This window comes from Radiomyces spectabilis, assembly GCF_025331425.1.
Source record: "Radiomyces spectabilis strain NRRL 2753 chromosome Unknown BYT42scaffold_1, whole genome shotgun sequence".
NCBI classification, from domain to species: domain Eukaryota; kingdom Fungi; phylum Mucoromycota; class Mucoromycetes; order Mucorales; family Radiomycetaceae; genus Radiomyces; species Radiomyces spectabilis.
Genome location: NW_026251926.1, coordinates 1,918,260 through 1,933,672, shown reverse-complemented (window position 1 = coordinate 1,933,672; position 15,413 = coordinate 1,918,260). Strand labels below are relative to the sequence as shown.

Below are 15,413 nucleotides of genomic sequence, written 5' to 3'. Positions count from 1 at the left end.
ACCGTTATCGATCCCGCGAACAGGAGCCATATATCCGTCTATGCAGAGCGCGGGCGCATACTGATCGTCTCCTGGCACGCCACGGAAAATCGCTGGCCGACTTTCTGTCAACTCCATGTATACCTGGTACTCAGAATCACTATGCAATGTTTCAGCAGCTGCGCGATACCGAAGATACCGATATCCAGCAGAATAATGATGATTCGCGTTTGGTCGACCAACGGCATCATTACCTAGTAGCAAGAAAAGCCACGAAGGAGGGGGTGATCTACTTCGACAGTTGCGTCAAGTTCGATCCAAGTCTGACGCACCAAGCACATACTTGCCTTGTCGATTTTCGAGTCAGCTGACTAATCATTTGATGACAACACACAATCTGGACAATTGCTGATTGTGACGGCAACAGCGTACTCACCACAGATGTCAAACTTGCGTCCAAAATGCTGCAGTTGGTGGCAACCTCGATGTTCACGAAAGCTGATCGTTGTCTCCGTAAATTGGCTCTTCCGAACCTACAGCGAGCGTGTGAAGGTAAGCAACCCGAAACTGCCGCCACCAGAATCATTGCGGAATTGTCAAAATGTTCGGAGACAACGACACTGTCCCAATTTTATGCAACAAAGAATTGAATCGACATCTTCGGTTCTCGCAAACATTGCGACGTCAGGGCTTTCAAAAGCCAACCAAGACATTAAGCCTTTCATTAAGAATATTTTAACCGCTGTTGAAAAAGTCGCTGCCATATTTCTCATTTTATATCTTATATTTTATATTTTATTTCAAAACATTAATTAAACATTCCTCATGATATCTTCGCCTGAAAAAGGTCACCCCTTTGTAACCCTGTCGCAATTAATAACTTTATACATTATCCATTGGTCGATAACAATTCACATTGACTTTTTTCGCAGGTGACTTTCATGGTGAGGCTTTCATGACTGCAGAGCACATTAGGGAGCGATACAAAAAGACGACGCTGCCTGGTCAATAACCTGTGGCGCTTTTTTTCCAATAATATGGGTGTATATCACCGCCACTATCTCTATGCAAATAACAGGATGATATCCACAGCAGATAGATATGTCTTTGTGTTTATTTTGTGATAGGCTGACTTCAGCTGGTATTTATTGAAAGCAGCCGCGTGTAGCGAAGCAAGGGGCGAGCCACGAACGAAAACAGTGAAATAAAAAGACTATAGAAAAAGTGCAGAAAAGTAAGAAACAAAGAAGACGGTGGAAGAGAAAGGTGTCTTTTTGCCTCAGTCAAAATCGTCGGGGGTCAGAGAAAATGGAGATCAGGGTCAAAGCAAACCGAGCCATACTAGATCGGGTTGGAAAGGAACAGAATCGAAAATGAAAGCCCAGTGGAATAGCGAGCAGAGTTGCTTTCAAGTTCTGATTGGATAATAAAAGACGAAGAAATATGATAATAAACCAATATGAAAGTTGAGAACCCAATGGGCAACTTTTCAATGCTGGCGGCCTAGTGCCTTCATCAAGTGTCTTCATCAAGTGTCTTCACTATGTTGTTAGGCTTTTCTTCGCGGTGAGTAGATCGGCGTCAATTCGTTGTTTGAGAGCACCAAATACCGGTATATGCGTAAACAGTATATATTAAATCGTAGAGGCCGTCAGTTGGGAGAAGGAAAGGTATAAAAAAAATCAAGGAGTCCAGAGCCTTTGTTGCCTAGCTAAAGTTTCCATGTAAGGAAAGGGAAAATTGCGCTATACTTGAAGTTGAAAAATCAGATGAAATGTGTTGGTATGTTATACAGTATTATTTCGGACCGAAATATGACGGTATAATATCAATAAAGCTGCTCTATTTTCTAGCTATTGTTTATAGTTTAAGAATGACCGGTTAATGGAAAATGATGATCGGTTAATGGATAACGGGACATCGGCTGCCACAGTCATGAAGGTGAATTTTCGTAACAACGGTGCATTGCAGGAAAATGTTCTCTGTGCGATATTTCGCATCCGAACAGTGATGGATAATATGTCGTTGTTTAAACAGATAAGAAAATAAAAATCTGTGAATGAATAACGTGAAAAGAAACGTGTGGGTTCTCAAAGTTGAGACCCATCCCATAGAAACAATCTAATCATAGAAATCTACACCAATTGGCTTGTCACTGAACCTGGTTTCACAAAAAATGATAAATGGTGCATTCATCAACCTGGTTTGAGGGTTCAGCAAAAAATAATAAGAGCTCCATCTGCAAAAAAAAAACCAGGGAGTAGTGATATATGCAATGCATTGACACATGCCATAAGTCCGTTGCATTGATATGCAGAACCATGTGCATATCGTCTGTGTTGATTGGTTTTGCTAACCAACGATGTCTTGATCTCCTAAATCATCTGCTGGACTATGAACATAAGATTTCAAGCCCGATTCTTATTGCCGACAATGTTGTCACGACTTTTGTACTGCATATCCGAGACAGACCATGATTTATTCATTCTCGGTCATGCTCTTTGAATCACGGTGAACGGGAGATCGGCTCCTGCCCCGTCTTCCCCTTACGCACCCGTACGCCTGTATTCGCATCATGTTCGGCGCTTTTGGCTCCGCCCCTTTTCTTCTCCAAAGAAGAGCAAAAACCAAGCCAAATGTACATTATCAAGGGGAAAATTCATCCATCCATCGATCTATTCTAAAGTAATAGATGAAAGAGATCAGCGCATTTTTTATTATCCAAAATAACTCCATTTTACGGTGCACGAACCAATCTGCCTACATACCGTTTTGAAAGGCCCTTTTTTTCCGGTTCCCGTCACCTACACGCTAAAGCTTTTTTGTTGCGTGCAAACTTGAACTTGCTCCATTTTCAGAAAAACCGTCCTTGCATATTGCCTGATAACTTTTGCTTGATCCGTTTTTTAATTAATGTTCGGCATCTTTTTCTTCATGGTGGGCGAACTTCTCCCGTACAATTTAATGCAGGAAGCCCCACTTAGTTATTTTCATAGGTTCGCGAATGGATTGCGGTTAGATAAATATAGGGTACGAGTGTTTCCTGATCCTCACCGTTGTGCCTATTGCGATTGTATAGTAGGAGCGTGCTGTGCTTCATCCAATGGAGGACAATGTATTTATTGATCGTCTAACGACGTACAGCTGCCAGTGATCATATTACTGTAGGGAAGCAACACTTTATCTTCTTGTACACTCCCCGAAACAGACCCCTTTACACAAACCAACAGTGGAAGGGTACTATATCACTAATGAAGTCGGCGCATTCTGGCCTGGCCAATATTTGTTGAATATTCTGATAGTATCTCTTTCGTAGTGAAGGCGAGCTATGGCAGCCATACAATTAGCTGAGCCTCCTTTACGACATGATAGGATCCGAATCGCATGCGCTTTTAATATAGATTTGTTCGCAGCCTACACCTGCATAATTGAACCGACCGGTCGATACGAACCCATTGCTACCTGCATTAAAGACCTGCTTTAGATGTCTCGGTCAGTTGTTTCATGTTCTCCTACAGAAATATCATACTAGGCTAGGCTTGTTAATCCTCCAGATCTTAATAACAGGAAAACCAAGGTGGATTAATAATATGTAATTGATACAATAAGTCAGTCTGTCAATTGCACAGTATCAAAATACCACTTGCTCATGAGACTATCTATGATAACGGCGTGTAAAAATCAGGGATTATTCAACTAGGTGTTTCAGAATCAAAAAGCACCGATGGCATTGGCGCAATATCTCTATCACAACGGATGACATAAAAAAAACCATTGGGGATACCGGATGGTTCTTGTATGGACTGCTGAGAGATATGTAATCATCCATGTTACTGTGCACTTCTACTATGGAGGGAAAATATGGATCATGTAAGCATTTGAAAGACAAAAGAGGGAAAAAGAGAAGGAAAAAAAAATTCATGCTCAACCCATATGACGTGTCACCCTTTTTTTGGACGGGTTGGCGGGCAAACCGCAGAGCGCAGGACGTGCCACACACACGGGCAATTTGCAATTTTTGGCGCAAAGTTTCTCCTGTTTGAATAACTTTTTACACCATATCAGTATGGCTCCTCCTCCTCCAGCACGTCCTTTGTCGGCCCGCCTCTTCCAGATTGCAAAGGTAACCAGCTTTCATTCCCGAGATTATCCTTTCCAAGTACCCCCAATACTTACTGCTTCAAACATCTGAATTGTAAACAGACTCAGCAATTCGCTTGGTTCATCGGCCATGCATTGACTCTGTTAGGCTCGCTTTTCCACTTTATCTCGATATTCACGCTAGGTTCTGGTATCAAGGCATACAAGATAGCATATGCCGGTGCGTTACTTTCCTATGGTGTTGTTATTTATAAATCCCACGGTGTAAGTATATCGTAAAAAAGAGCAGGCCTATTGCCATGGCATTCCCGCAAAACGCCCGAGTCTCACGGTCTGTCATCTATTGTTTTTCGTTCAATTGTCTTTGCTAGGCTCCGCAATTCAATGCCGCTTATGCCCAACGATTGGTTATGGACGAGAACATGCAATACCTGCTTCTTGCACTTTACTGGTTCGTGAACAGTCCTATTACAGGTATGGGAAAAGAGTAAAGAGTGCTTTTTTTGGGGGTACGATGGGAGATACTGACGCTTGGAGGGATTACAGTGACTTTGATTCCGTTCTTTACTTTCTCTACTTTCCACGCATTGGGTTATATCCGCACCAACTTGATTCCGGCCGTTTTCCCTGCTCCCCGCGCCCCGGCAGGCCAATCGTCGTCTGCGCAACCCACCTGGCAAGCTAAACTTCAACAACAAATCAAAGCATGGACCGATAAAAACTATGGTGTCGCCATGCGTTTGGTGGCTCAAGCTGAAGTCGTCGTGATTGCTGGACGTTTGTTATTGGGACTTTTCCGGTAAGTTGAATTGGGATCGCCAATGGGTTTGAAGCCAATGGCAACGGGGAATCGCCATTTTTTCGTAGCCAATAGGTGGCTGGCAAGAAAATTAGATGAGGGGAGGGGCGTTCAGAGACTTTTGGATGGACGAGAACCAAGGGAATACTCATTCAATTGTCTATGTAGATTGCATATCGTGCCTATTTTCTTATTTGCCCAGTTTTTACGATTCCGCTACCATTTATCGACCTATACAAAGCAAGCCTTCACAGATCTTCGCGTCAGTCTCGATCGTTTGCTTTTACCGCCTACCGCTGATCCACGCATTCCTTCCGCGGTCGGCAACTTTTACACTACCGTGAAATCTATGATTATTCGATATGGTGACGCGGTGGTGCAACGTCAACCTGGACCTCAGCAATAGATTTTGGATGATAAAGAAAATTAAAAAGGAAATCCGACCAACATCTTCTGTTTGATTTATTTACATTACTTTTTCCTGTCTTTTTTATTTGTCTTCTCTCAAATCTCATATAAAAGGATAACCGATAACTTTTTTTTTTTCGTCATCATATGTGTATCATCCTTTTATCATGGTAAACCAGTTTAAGCGAAATCGCCCTTGAACTTGTTGACCCAGTCGGCGACGACTTGATGATCTCTTTCGACCCACTTGGCATTCACCTTGGCGGCTTCCAATGCCTGCTGAAGAGCGCGCTCGTATTGCTTGGTATCCTTGTCGGCAAAGAAAGCCTCCACTTGCTCAATCTTCTTCATGCTGGCAAAACCACCCACGGCAGAACGAACCGCCGATCCAAACAAGCTAAGCGACTTTGAGAATTTGTTATGCAACACATCATAGTTCTTGGTAAAGAACTCCCAGAACAAATCGTGAGCATCAGGATTGGCAGCCAATCTACGGGAAAAAGGCATGTTATGACTCCTATTTCATTCAAACTCAATGAGTTCAGACTTACGATCGGAAGACATAGATGGAATCTTGGCCACGGACTTCCTTGTCGTCCAAGCTCATGTCAAGATATTTGCGGATAATGCCGGCATCCTTGGCACCGCCCAAAGCGCTCAAAGCGATCAAACGCTGATCGGTAGGAATGTTTTCGTTGCGGTAAATCTTGAGAATTTGTTCCCACAACTTCTGCTCTTCTTCTTCATTGTCGGCGGTCAACAACACAATACCGTACACGGGACCGCGCAAGTTGGGATGAAGTGCGTCTTCATTGCCTTCGGCAAACTGCCAGAATCGCTTCTTGGCTTCAGCCACGGTTTGAGCATCACCGGAACGACCAGCATTCGTCAAAGCGAGCACACGAAGAATGTTGGTAAGGTAATCATCGGTAGCCGCAAATTCCCAGCCGAGCTTGTGAGCCACAGGAGCAAACAGGCTGCGTCTCAATGCCTTGAGACCGTCACGCACATCTTCCGGTTGTTCGTACCAGACGCTGAGGATGTTGCTGAGATGGGTGCTCAACTGAGACCACACACTACAAAAAGGAAAGCCAGTTAGTTCAATTCAGCTCACTCTCACTCTCTCTATGTCATTTTCTTTTTCCGTGCTGGTTGGGGAAAACCAAGTGAGTGCTTACAAGTAATTGTCTTCGTTGACAAAGGCGCGAGCGAGTTCCAAGAAAGCAGTAGTGTCCTGTTCACCGCTCTCGCACAAGTTGGCAGCATCAGCAAGCAAACCAACGCGATCCGCCGTGTTGGACAAAAGACCGTCCTTGCCCTTCTTGATCTCTTCGCCAAGTTGACGAATCACGTTGATGGGATAGTTGACACGGTAAACAGCGGTTTGACCGGCATTCACCTTGAACAAATCGGGCGAACCAATTTCAAAGGTTTGAGACTTTTCCGTCAAGGTGTGAGATTCGACCTTGCCGCCAGGGACCAAAATACCAAGAGGAGCCCACCAGACCGTGGTATCTTCTTCGGACTTCAAGTCACCAGTAGAAAGATAGCGGGATTGGGTAATCTTGACATTCTTGCCTTCAGTCTCGACCTTCAACACGGGATACTGAAAAAAGAGGAATCTATATCGTGAGTAATTTGTAGATGATACGAAGGGAAAATAATAATAATAAAAAAGGTGGGGAGGACTTACGCCGACACGTTTGGTCCACAATGTCATGAATTTGGAAACATCGACACCGGCTTCTTCGCTCAAAGCGGTCCAGAGATCGTTGGTGGAAGCATTGGCCAACTTGTGACGCTGGATGTATCGTCGAACACCGGCCAAGAAAGTTTCCACACCAAGCCAAGAGCTCAACATTCGGATGACACTGGCGCCCTTGTAGTAGGAAATAGCGTCGAAAATCTGGTGGATTTCAGCGGGATCGTTCACGGCCACTTCAATGGGATGCGACGATCGAAGGGCATCCAAGTTCAAAGCTCGGGGCATATCCTCGTTGACAAACGAAGTCCACACATCCCAATCGGGGAAAATCTGATCCACGGCTAACCAACCCACCCAGGTGGCAAAACCTTCGTTCAACCACAAATGGTCCCACCATTCCATAGTGACCAAGTTACCGAACCATTGATGAGCCAATTCGTGGCACACAGTGTATGCAGTGCTCTTCTTGAACACAATAGAAGACGACTTTTCATCAAACAACAGCTGTATAACAAGGAGAGAACGATACAGTTAGTCCCATTTTTGATCATTTTTTCATTACAACTCAGATTGAGAGCCATCAACTTACAGCAACCGTTCGGTAGGTGACCAAACCTGTGACAAATCAATAATCAAAAGTTCAGTGATGCATTAAAAAAAAATATGAATCATCAGTGTCAGTGACTTTACCCCAGTTTTCCATAGCACCAGCTTCAAAATCGGGAATGGCGACCATGTCAATCTTTGGCAAAGGATAAGGTTCACCAAACACTTGGGCAAAGTATTCGAGAGCCTCAACACAGACGTTCAATGCGTGACGACCTTGCTCGACGGATCCAGGAAGAGCATAGACACGAGCGCAAATGGGACGGCCGTTGTGGTCGCCCGAGGTATAAGCTTCGATGTACTCAAAAGGACCGACAACGAAAGCTAACAGGTAGGTACTCATGCGAGGCGTGGTAGCATACTTGACTTCCTTCAAATCTTTCACAGCAGAAACGTCCTTGCCGGTTTGAGCTTCCTCGTGCTTGCCAATTGTGGTTCCCTTGGCGCTCTCAAGGTAAGGCTTCTCCGAGGTGACGTTCATGTTGGACAATGCAGTCAACTTTGAAGGGACAATCAATGTCACGTCAAAAGTGGCTTTCAAGGAAGGCTAAGAAAAATTCGAATGTTTTACGTCAGTGAATATTCTTTATCTCACACGCGTTGCCTCTCTCTCGTTTTTTACCTCATCCCAACAGGGGAAAGCTCGGCGAGCATCGGTAGCTTCGAACTGAGTAGTAGCCAGGTATCTGTGGAATCGAAATCATGAGTCATCCATTATGCTCCCTTTCGCTCACTGTGTCTCTCCCGTCCCTGTCCCTCGATTTTCACTTACTGTGTGTTACCGTCTGCATCCTTGTAAGAAGATCGGTAGAAACCGGCCATTTGATCGTTGAGGATACCCTCAAAGGTGATATCGAGAACAGCCTTGGTGTTGGCCAACACAGCTTCGGCAAAAGTCAATGTTGCCTGATCCTTCTTTTCATCGTAGCTGATATCAGTGGCCACTTGGCTGCAATAGAAAAAATGAATGATTAGTCCCCCTGAAATAGCTCGTCCAGATTTTTTTGGCGTTTTTTTTTTTTTTTTTTTTGATAAATAGCCGTTATCTTACTTGGTTTCGGTTTTCAAACTGGCAGAGAACAGAGAAGCCGAGTGAATCTTGATATCATGTGTATTGAGAACGATTTGCTTGGTATCTTCTTTTACTTCCAAACTAACATAGAAAAGAAGAGTTAGGTCATCCGTTTTGTTCTGTGCATCGTGCAATGTGCCCTTTTCTCTTTTTCTTCTCTCCTCCGCCCCGTTAATGGTGCAGTTTTGGAGTGGACCACTTACTCGACTTTGACACGACCGTGGAAAACAAAGGTTTCCAAGTTGGGTTGAAGTGTCAGATCATAGTGAACAGGTTTGACATTGGTAGGGAGCACTTGACGCTCAGCGGGTTGGGCAGGTGAAGATGATTTGCACATACTGTGGGATTATTATTACGGAAAAGGTAGACGCGAAACAGTAAAGAGTAGCCGACAAAAGAGTTTATATATAACAAATATACGTAGAGGTAAGTAAGAAAAATGTCACGTTCAACACGACACTGCAAGATAAAGAATATAGAAAAAAAAAGTCGCGACTATGCTTTTCCAGTCTTCCACTATTTAAACTTTTTCTTTCTTCTCTTCACGTTTACCTTTTTTTTTTCTCTCTGATATTGAAAAAAGAGGGATGGAAAGCTGAGTTTCCATCCTTTTTCAGCAATATCCACCAAAACCAGGAAGTCCCAATACGCGGCGACCCAAAACGTGATGCGTGACGTCGAATTTCGTTTTGCATCGATTCGTTTGTCGTGGGAACTCTTCCACTTGCTTGCTTTTCTGTCCGATCCACCGGGTCGGTCCTTGTCCTTGTCGACGACCCTTTTTTTTCAGACACAACATCCACTCAATGTGCCTTTGACCGAGCAAAGATTACCTTGAAATACAAACAGTCATGTAGCATGAAACATTCGCCGGTTTCGTGTAACGATAAAGAACTTTAGGATCATTCGGTGAACCACTTCTTCCTGTTCGAAATGACTCTCCGGCAATCCGGCCTTCGGCTGCTGCGTTTGGGGGGAACTGATCGATGCTTGCCTTTTTTGGAAATCCTTCCCTTTCTCTGCATTTCTCGCCACAAATGGAAAGAAACGACGCTTTCATAGGATGCCGCACCCCAAAATCATCAGCTGTCTTTCTATCATTCCATGGCTCGGCATCCTCGCCGTCATCACATAATAAAAACTTATTCTATCAATTACCTCGTCCTCCTTATCATCGCACAGAGATTAAGGTTATGATGAAGAGCGAGAAGACCTGGTTCTACAAAATCAATTTAAAACCGTTTCTACCTTTTTTGCCCGAATTCATGACCGAGCGCGCATGGCCCAATGCTTTGGCCTAGTTCCTCAATGGATAATTGAGCACAAATAAACAGCTTGAGCGGCACACAAGATAAGGTTAAAACTCATGTCAGATAATGTTATTGTCCGCTCAGCGGCTTAACTACGATTCGTTCGTTATCAACCGAGGAAGGCTGGCTTCTTATCCGACATTGCAAACAATACAGATCCTGTCATCGACCGGCTGCCAAGATGAATGAAAAAGACCCAAACATGTCAACATTCTTTGTTATACCAACGGAAACTGTATGAGCCAATTGAAAAGAGAAAGATACGAGCCGGGCTTGGTTTTACCTTGTACGATGGCGGGGTAATCCATTGTCCCTGTCCTGTGGTAGCCTAAATTTTAAGCTTAGAATGTCTTGTAAAAAATTGGTCATGCGCGATTAAAGCTCAGGGCCGATGGTCGTGTTTGGTTATGTTACTGAAATTTTCAAGAACAGGCGGGAATCAAGAAGAGCCGCGCGCTAACTTGAAAAATACCAATGAGCCTTTCTTCGCCCAGAAGTATTGACATGCGATCTCCGCACAGATACTGTAACGCTCGCATATTACTCATTCTATTGCAAATTCACGTAGCTGCTTTTTCATTCTGGTTCATGTATCAAAACAAGGTGAACAAGTTGATTAATTGCCCCGATCAGTTTTATATGTGAGCTTGTTATACTCGGCGATTGTTTCGTTAGTGGGGAGTTAAAATCAGCTGTTACCGTTGAAGACATTGTTAAAGAAAACATTGTGTTTCTCTGATCTCGCCATAACACACAAAATTATTAAATTAAACAATGCTTGTTTAAAGAGATCAAACGGATAAAGTGGATTTTTGAAAATAGGTACGCTGCCGAGCCCAGTTGAGGATGAACGGGGTCAGCGAACTGTGAACTTTTTATGGTAAATGAAAAGAACATTGCGTATTGCCAACCACATCAAAGCAACTTGGATCGGGGACCATCACCATGTTTGCGGACGTGACACCTATAGTACACAGATATTGAAGGAAAAACGTTGATTGCCTATGGAGTGAGATTCCAACTCCAAGAATTGGATTTTCACTAGGGGATCAACAAACCACTAGATGCTCAAAGAGTGCAGGTTCGTTGATTGTGACTCTTTGATGGTCTCAATAGCATGTTTAACCTATAAATTTGCAGATATGCACAATGAGTCGCAGCAACGTGTATGAGCATGACATTGATCGCTCTTTGGCAGGTTATTTTTTAGTCAATAGTAGTTAAACACACATAAATTGCTTATTCTGAATGACGGATACGAATTCCTGTTTCTGTATTTTTACATGGAAATCGCACACTGCAGCCTTGCGAAATCGAAGAGATTTTAGGTTATCCTACTTGAAACTTTGTTTTCCAATTGGAGTTTGCCTGTCTCTTCGTCCAGACATACTGATGCTGATGAAAAACACATCTTTCTGCTGTCATTCATAAATAATATCTTATGTTGTAGTAAAATAAACCTTTATCATTGATCCGCATGCCGATGGTCCAGAAAAAGTAATTCCAGTAACATTTTCCAAGAATTCCTTTTGGTCGACGACCAAAAAGCCATTGTTATTCAAAGCAGAAATAAAGGTGGCAAAACGTTTATTTGGCAAGTACCACTGTTATTTCACTGATAATTATTCATAAAAAGGGCTATTCATGAAATATTCATGAGCTGATTCTCAAGTAAGGTGCCAAAAGGGTTTTCCATCAAGACATTTCCTGTGTGTTTATCGTAGCATATATAGCATTTTTTCTAAACATATTATGGTGTCATCTAAAATGCGAATTTGCATTACTTACTTATATCCATTTCTTCTTATATAACGAAAGACATTTTTATTATGTAAATAAAATATAAAACTTCTGATCTGGAAGAGAAGGTCAAATAGTGATGGAGGTTCACAGTGGGAGGTATACAGTGAAATTTTGGTGGTGGAAATTCACAGAAAAAAAGAAGTTCCACTGGAGGAAATTTCAGACTGAGCTCCCAACTTTGGTTGCCAAGCGAAAAGATTTTGCAGGGGATATTTTTTTTCTTTTGGGAAATTCCTTTTTGTTTTTTTTTCTGTGACTTGCTGACTCTTTTTTTTTTATTTTTTTTTTCCCTCCTACTTTTTTTTTTTCGCCCAAACACGACTTCGCGCATTCAAAAAAAACTAGTCGGAAAATTTTTCCGCCCACCCCAGCACGCGTAAGAAATTTTATAATACAAATATACACCGACTAGCGCTTTGGAAAAACACAGAAGGAAAAAAAAGAACCCAGTGTGAAAAAAAAGAGTATACAAAAGTTCAACCCTCCATTTGAACAGAAATCATAAGCTTGCAGCACCCTAAGCAGTAAGTTCTCCGTTATGCGATCCCATCATCTTTAACATGGATTGACATGATCGGTCATTTTTTTTCTTTCCATCCTCCATCCTCCCCATCAGATGGTCTCCAGATTTCGAGTCAAAAAATTATCTCCCAAGCACCCACTGCCGGTCTACAAGGAGTCCCAGCTGCCTGACTTATCAGAGGATGCTAATATACAACGCTCAGTGCCTCAGATAGAGACTGGTGTTGAGAAGGAAGAAGAAGAAGAGGTAAGCTTACTACTATAGTCACTGGTGGCAGGGAGCACTGGTTTGGGGGGTTCGGCTGTAAATATGAGGCCGATGGGGGTTGACCAAAATCCCACCAGCCGAAGCCCACGAGCGGAAAATTTTACAATATCAAATATACACCACTGGCTGTTTTTGGATGGTTTCCAAAAAAAAAGGTTATCCCAACTCACCCAATCCCAATTCCTTTTTTTCTTTTTTCAGCATGATTTGCAAGCAGCTATTTCCGCAGCTCAAGCAGCTGTCACCACGGGAGCCAAAGTCGAGAGTTACATTCCCACTCCGGATGCTTCACGGTTCATTCCAGACGACGACGTTCACATATTATACAAAAAGAAATTCAAGGAACCCTCAACATTGATTCGGTTCTCATCCACCGTCGAGGATTGTGTCGGTTGCCCCTATGTGATGGATGAAATAGATGATGCTTTTTTGAAAACCCTCAATAAGGATAAATCTGATAAACTGTCAGAAGACGACCTGGAAGCCATCATGTGGGAATTTGAATCAACCACCCGACAACACTTACCTCACTTGAACCTTGTAAGTGGGTTTTCTGCTGACAGAAACAATAAAACGGTTTCATGCAGCGGATCCAAGGGAAAAAAAAAAATTCAGAAATAATAATTCATGCTTTTTTCCATCTCCTTCAGGATCCCACCCAGATACCCCATTATGCCGAGTTTCGTACCATGTTGCCGGAGCGATTGCCAGTATTACAACGTCACCAGTCGATTCTGGAGACTGTGTTTGACCATTGGCGACAACGACGGGTGAAACGCGAAGGCAGACCCATTATACCCACACTACAATCCGAAGATATTCTAAAGAATGAAATTGATCCTTACGTCTGTTTCCGACGAAGAGAAACCAAACCGGTGCGCAAAACTCGACGAACTGATCAGCAATCACTTGAACGGTTGCGCAAACTGCGTACGGAAATGGAAATGGCACGAAACCTCCTGGAGATGGTCCTCCGTAGAGAAAAAATCAGGAAAGAAGGACTTGTGCTTGAACATACCGTTTTTGATAAAAAGTGCAAGTTCCGAGAATATCAACGTCAGCTCGGCATCAAAGAAGAGGAAGATCTTCTTCCTGTCGTCAAGAAGAAACGCAAGACACCGATGGAAGGTGGATTGTCAGGGTAAGCTTGCTTTTCCAGTATCATTGGTGCACTCTCTTGATCCTTTTTTTTTTTGTGGACTAAAACGTGATCTACGTCATTACTTTTTAGTGCAACCATTAAGATCCCTCTTAATAAGCTTCGTCGTGATGGATTCCAAACACAAGATAAATCACCTATCCAACTGGCAATTGATGCTGAACTCGCACGACGTAAAGAACAGGATCTTCACTTTGAAGACATCACTGAAGTAAGTGAGCCCTCCGATTTTTCTCACCAGATGGATTCAGCAAGAACGTACGCTTACCATTGAATTTCGCCTTTCGTTTTATATGTAGTGCCCTTATCAACCTTTTCCATTATCCGTACCGGATCAATTCTTCCATCCGCTGCAGAAAGGTCCAAAGCAGCCGCGGTTCCGAAAGCGTATCGGTCGTGGTGGCCGTGTTATGCTGGACCGTGCCAATGTCCGATTAGTGACCGGGTCTTCTGCAGATGCATTCGAAAGCCATCCATATCGATTTGATTCTGATGCCAGTGTTAATGAAGACAGCGAGGACGAAATCTGGCCAGTAGAAGAAATGAAAGACAGGTAAGCTTTATGAGACCAAAAAAAAAGAAAGCAAAAGAAAAAGGAAAGAGAGACATGGAGAGGAAAAGACCAAAAAAAAAAGAAAAAAAAAAACCAGGAATTTTCTGGCCAGTGACCTAAAACTTAATTTTTTTTTTTTTTTACTCTCTTTTTTCCCAGTTATCTGAGGCATCGTGTCCAACTGTTGGGTGAAGTTGAGCTTCGTAATCTGGTGACCATCCCGTTCTTGACGCCCTTGAATATGATGAACTGGCATGCGGCAAGTGTACGAGCCAGTCAAGCTCGGTCGTCGACTCCCAGTGGGATAGTGCGCGCCGCTGCACCCAACCTTTCCTCCTTGCCACTGAAACGCCAAAACAGTCGTACAAAGATGACTCCACAGCAAGCCGCGGTGGCGATGGCCAATGGTATGATTGCTGCCAATATGGCTGCGGCCGTGAATGGTTCCGGTCAAAATAAGGCGGCGATGCAGATGGCCGTTGCAGCCGCTCAACAGACCAATGCCAATGGTTCACCTTCCGCCAATGTAAATGCCACTTCTCCTTTCCAACGTCATATGTAAAAAAAAATTGTCTTCTTACAAACTCATCCCTTCCCCACCCCATCGTGTCTCTACATTCTTATTCATTTTATGTACATTTATTCCTCTTCTCCCCTCTTATTGTGGTCGGGTTTTTCTCGGCAAATCGTATATCCATACCCTTCGCATGAATTGTATATCTTTCATCAAACAAAAGAAGACTCCCTTTATATATATACAAAACATTTTATAGTTTGACTTGTAGCGCTCGCGTCTTTGTACCCTGCTAACAATGTGGCATTATGAACGCTTCATATCTTTACTTCTTTAACATTTTGAATCCATAGTGTCAATACCATTGACCAATGAAGCAGCAAAAACTTTCAAATAGCGTACCTGTCACAGCGGTTTCGGAGACTTTTTTCGAACGGCACTTTTGATCCATCTACGTTCCGGGAATGCTACTCTGTGAAAATCTAGACCAAAGATCCAAGTGCCAAGCTAATGCCAACTGCAGTTTGTTTCAGCAATCAGGCATCCAAATCTAAGATATCCATAGCGATCTGGATTCATCTTATTAATCTTTAGGAATAGGTTGCAATATTCTA

General features: G+C 43.1%; 3 protein-coding genes across 3 annotated transcripts; 2 read left to right on the top strand and 1 right to left on the bottom strand.

The window, feature by feature from the left end:
* The first annotated feature begins 3,995 nt into the window (after window positions 1-3,995).
* BYT42DRAFT_552844 (uncharacterized protein) lies at window positions 3,996-5,329 on the top strand. The gene is made up of 5 exons (XM_051566419.1): window positions 3,996-4,102; window positions 4,183-4,344; window positions 4,452-4,554; window positions 4,627-4,879; window positions 5,048-5,329. Exons 1-5 carry the CDS (start codon window positions 4,046-4,048, stop codon window positions 5,283-5,285), a joined length of 813 nt encoding a protein of 270 aa, XP_051428487.1. The 5' UTR covers window positions 3,996-4,045; the 3' UTR covers window positions 5,286-5,329.
* Window positions 5,330-9,258, bottom strand: BYT42DRAFT_525323 (aminopeptidase). The gene is made up of 10 exons (XM_051565329.1): window positions 8,874-9,258; window positions 8,650-8,751; window positions 8,371-8,547; window positions 8,221-8,284; window positions 7,683-8,145; window positions 7,582-7,607; window positions 6,981-7,496; window positions 6,466-6,893; window positions 5,839-6,363; window positions 5,330-5,777 (listed from the first exon to the last, which is right to left on the bottom strand). Exons 1-10 carry the CDS (start codon window positions 9,005-9,007, stop codon window positions 5,468-5,470), a joined length of 2,745 nt encoding a protein of 914 aa, XP_051428486.1. The 5' UTR covers window positions 9,008-9,258; the 3' UTR covers window positions 5,330-5,467.
* Window positions 9,259-12,257: 2,999 nt separating this feature from the next.
* Window positions 12,258-15,219, top strand: BYT42DRAFT_25363 (enhancer of polycomb-like-domain-containing protein). Its single transcript, XM_051562718.1, has 6 exons — window positions 12,258-12,552; window positions 12,775-13,113; window positions 13,224-13,714; window positions 13,805-13,943; window positions 14,032-14,285; window positions 14,445-15,219. Exons 1-6 carry the CDS (start codon window positions 12,400-12,402, stop codon window positions 14,845-14,847), a joined length of 1,779 nt encoding a protein of 592 aa, XP_051428485.1. The 5' UTR covers window positions 12,258-12,399; the 3' UTR covers window positions 14,848-15,219.
* Window positions 15,220-15,413: the final 194 nt, after the last annotated feature.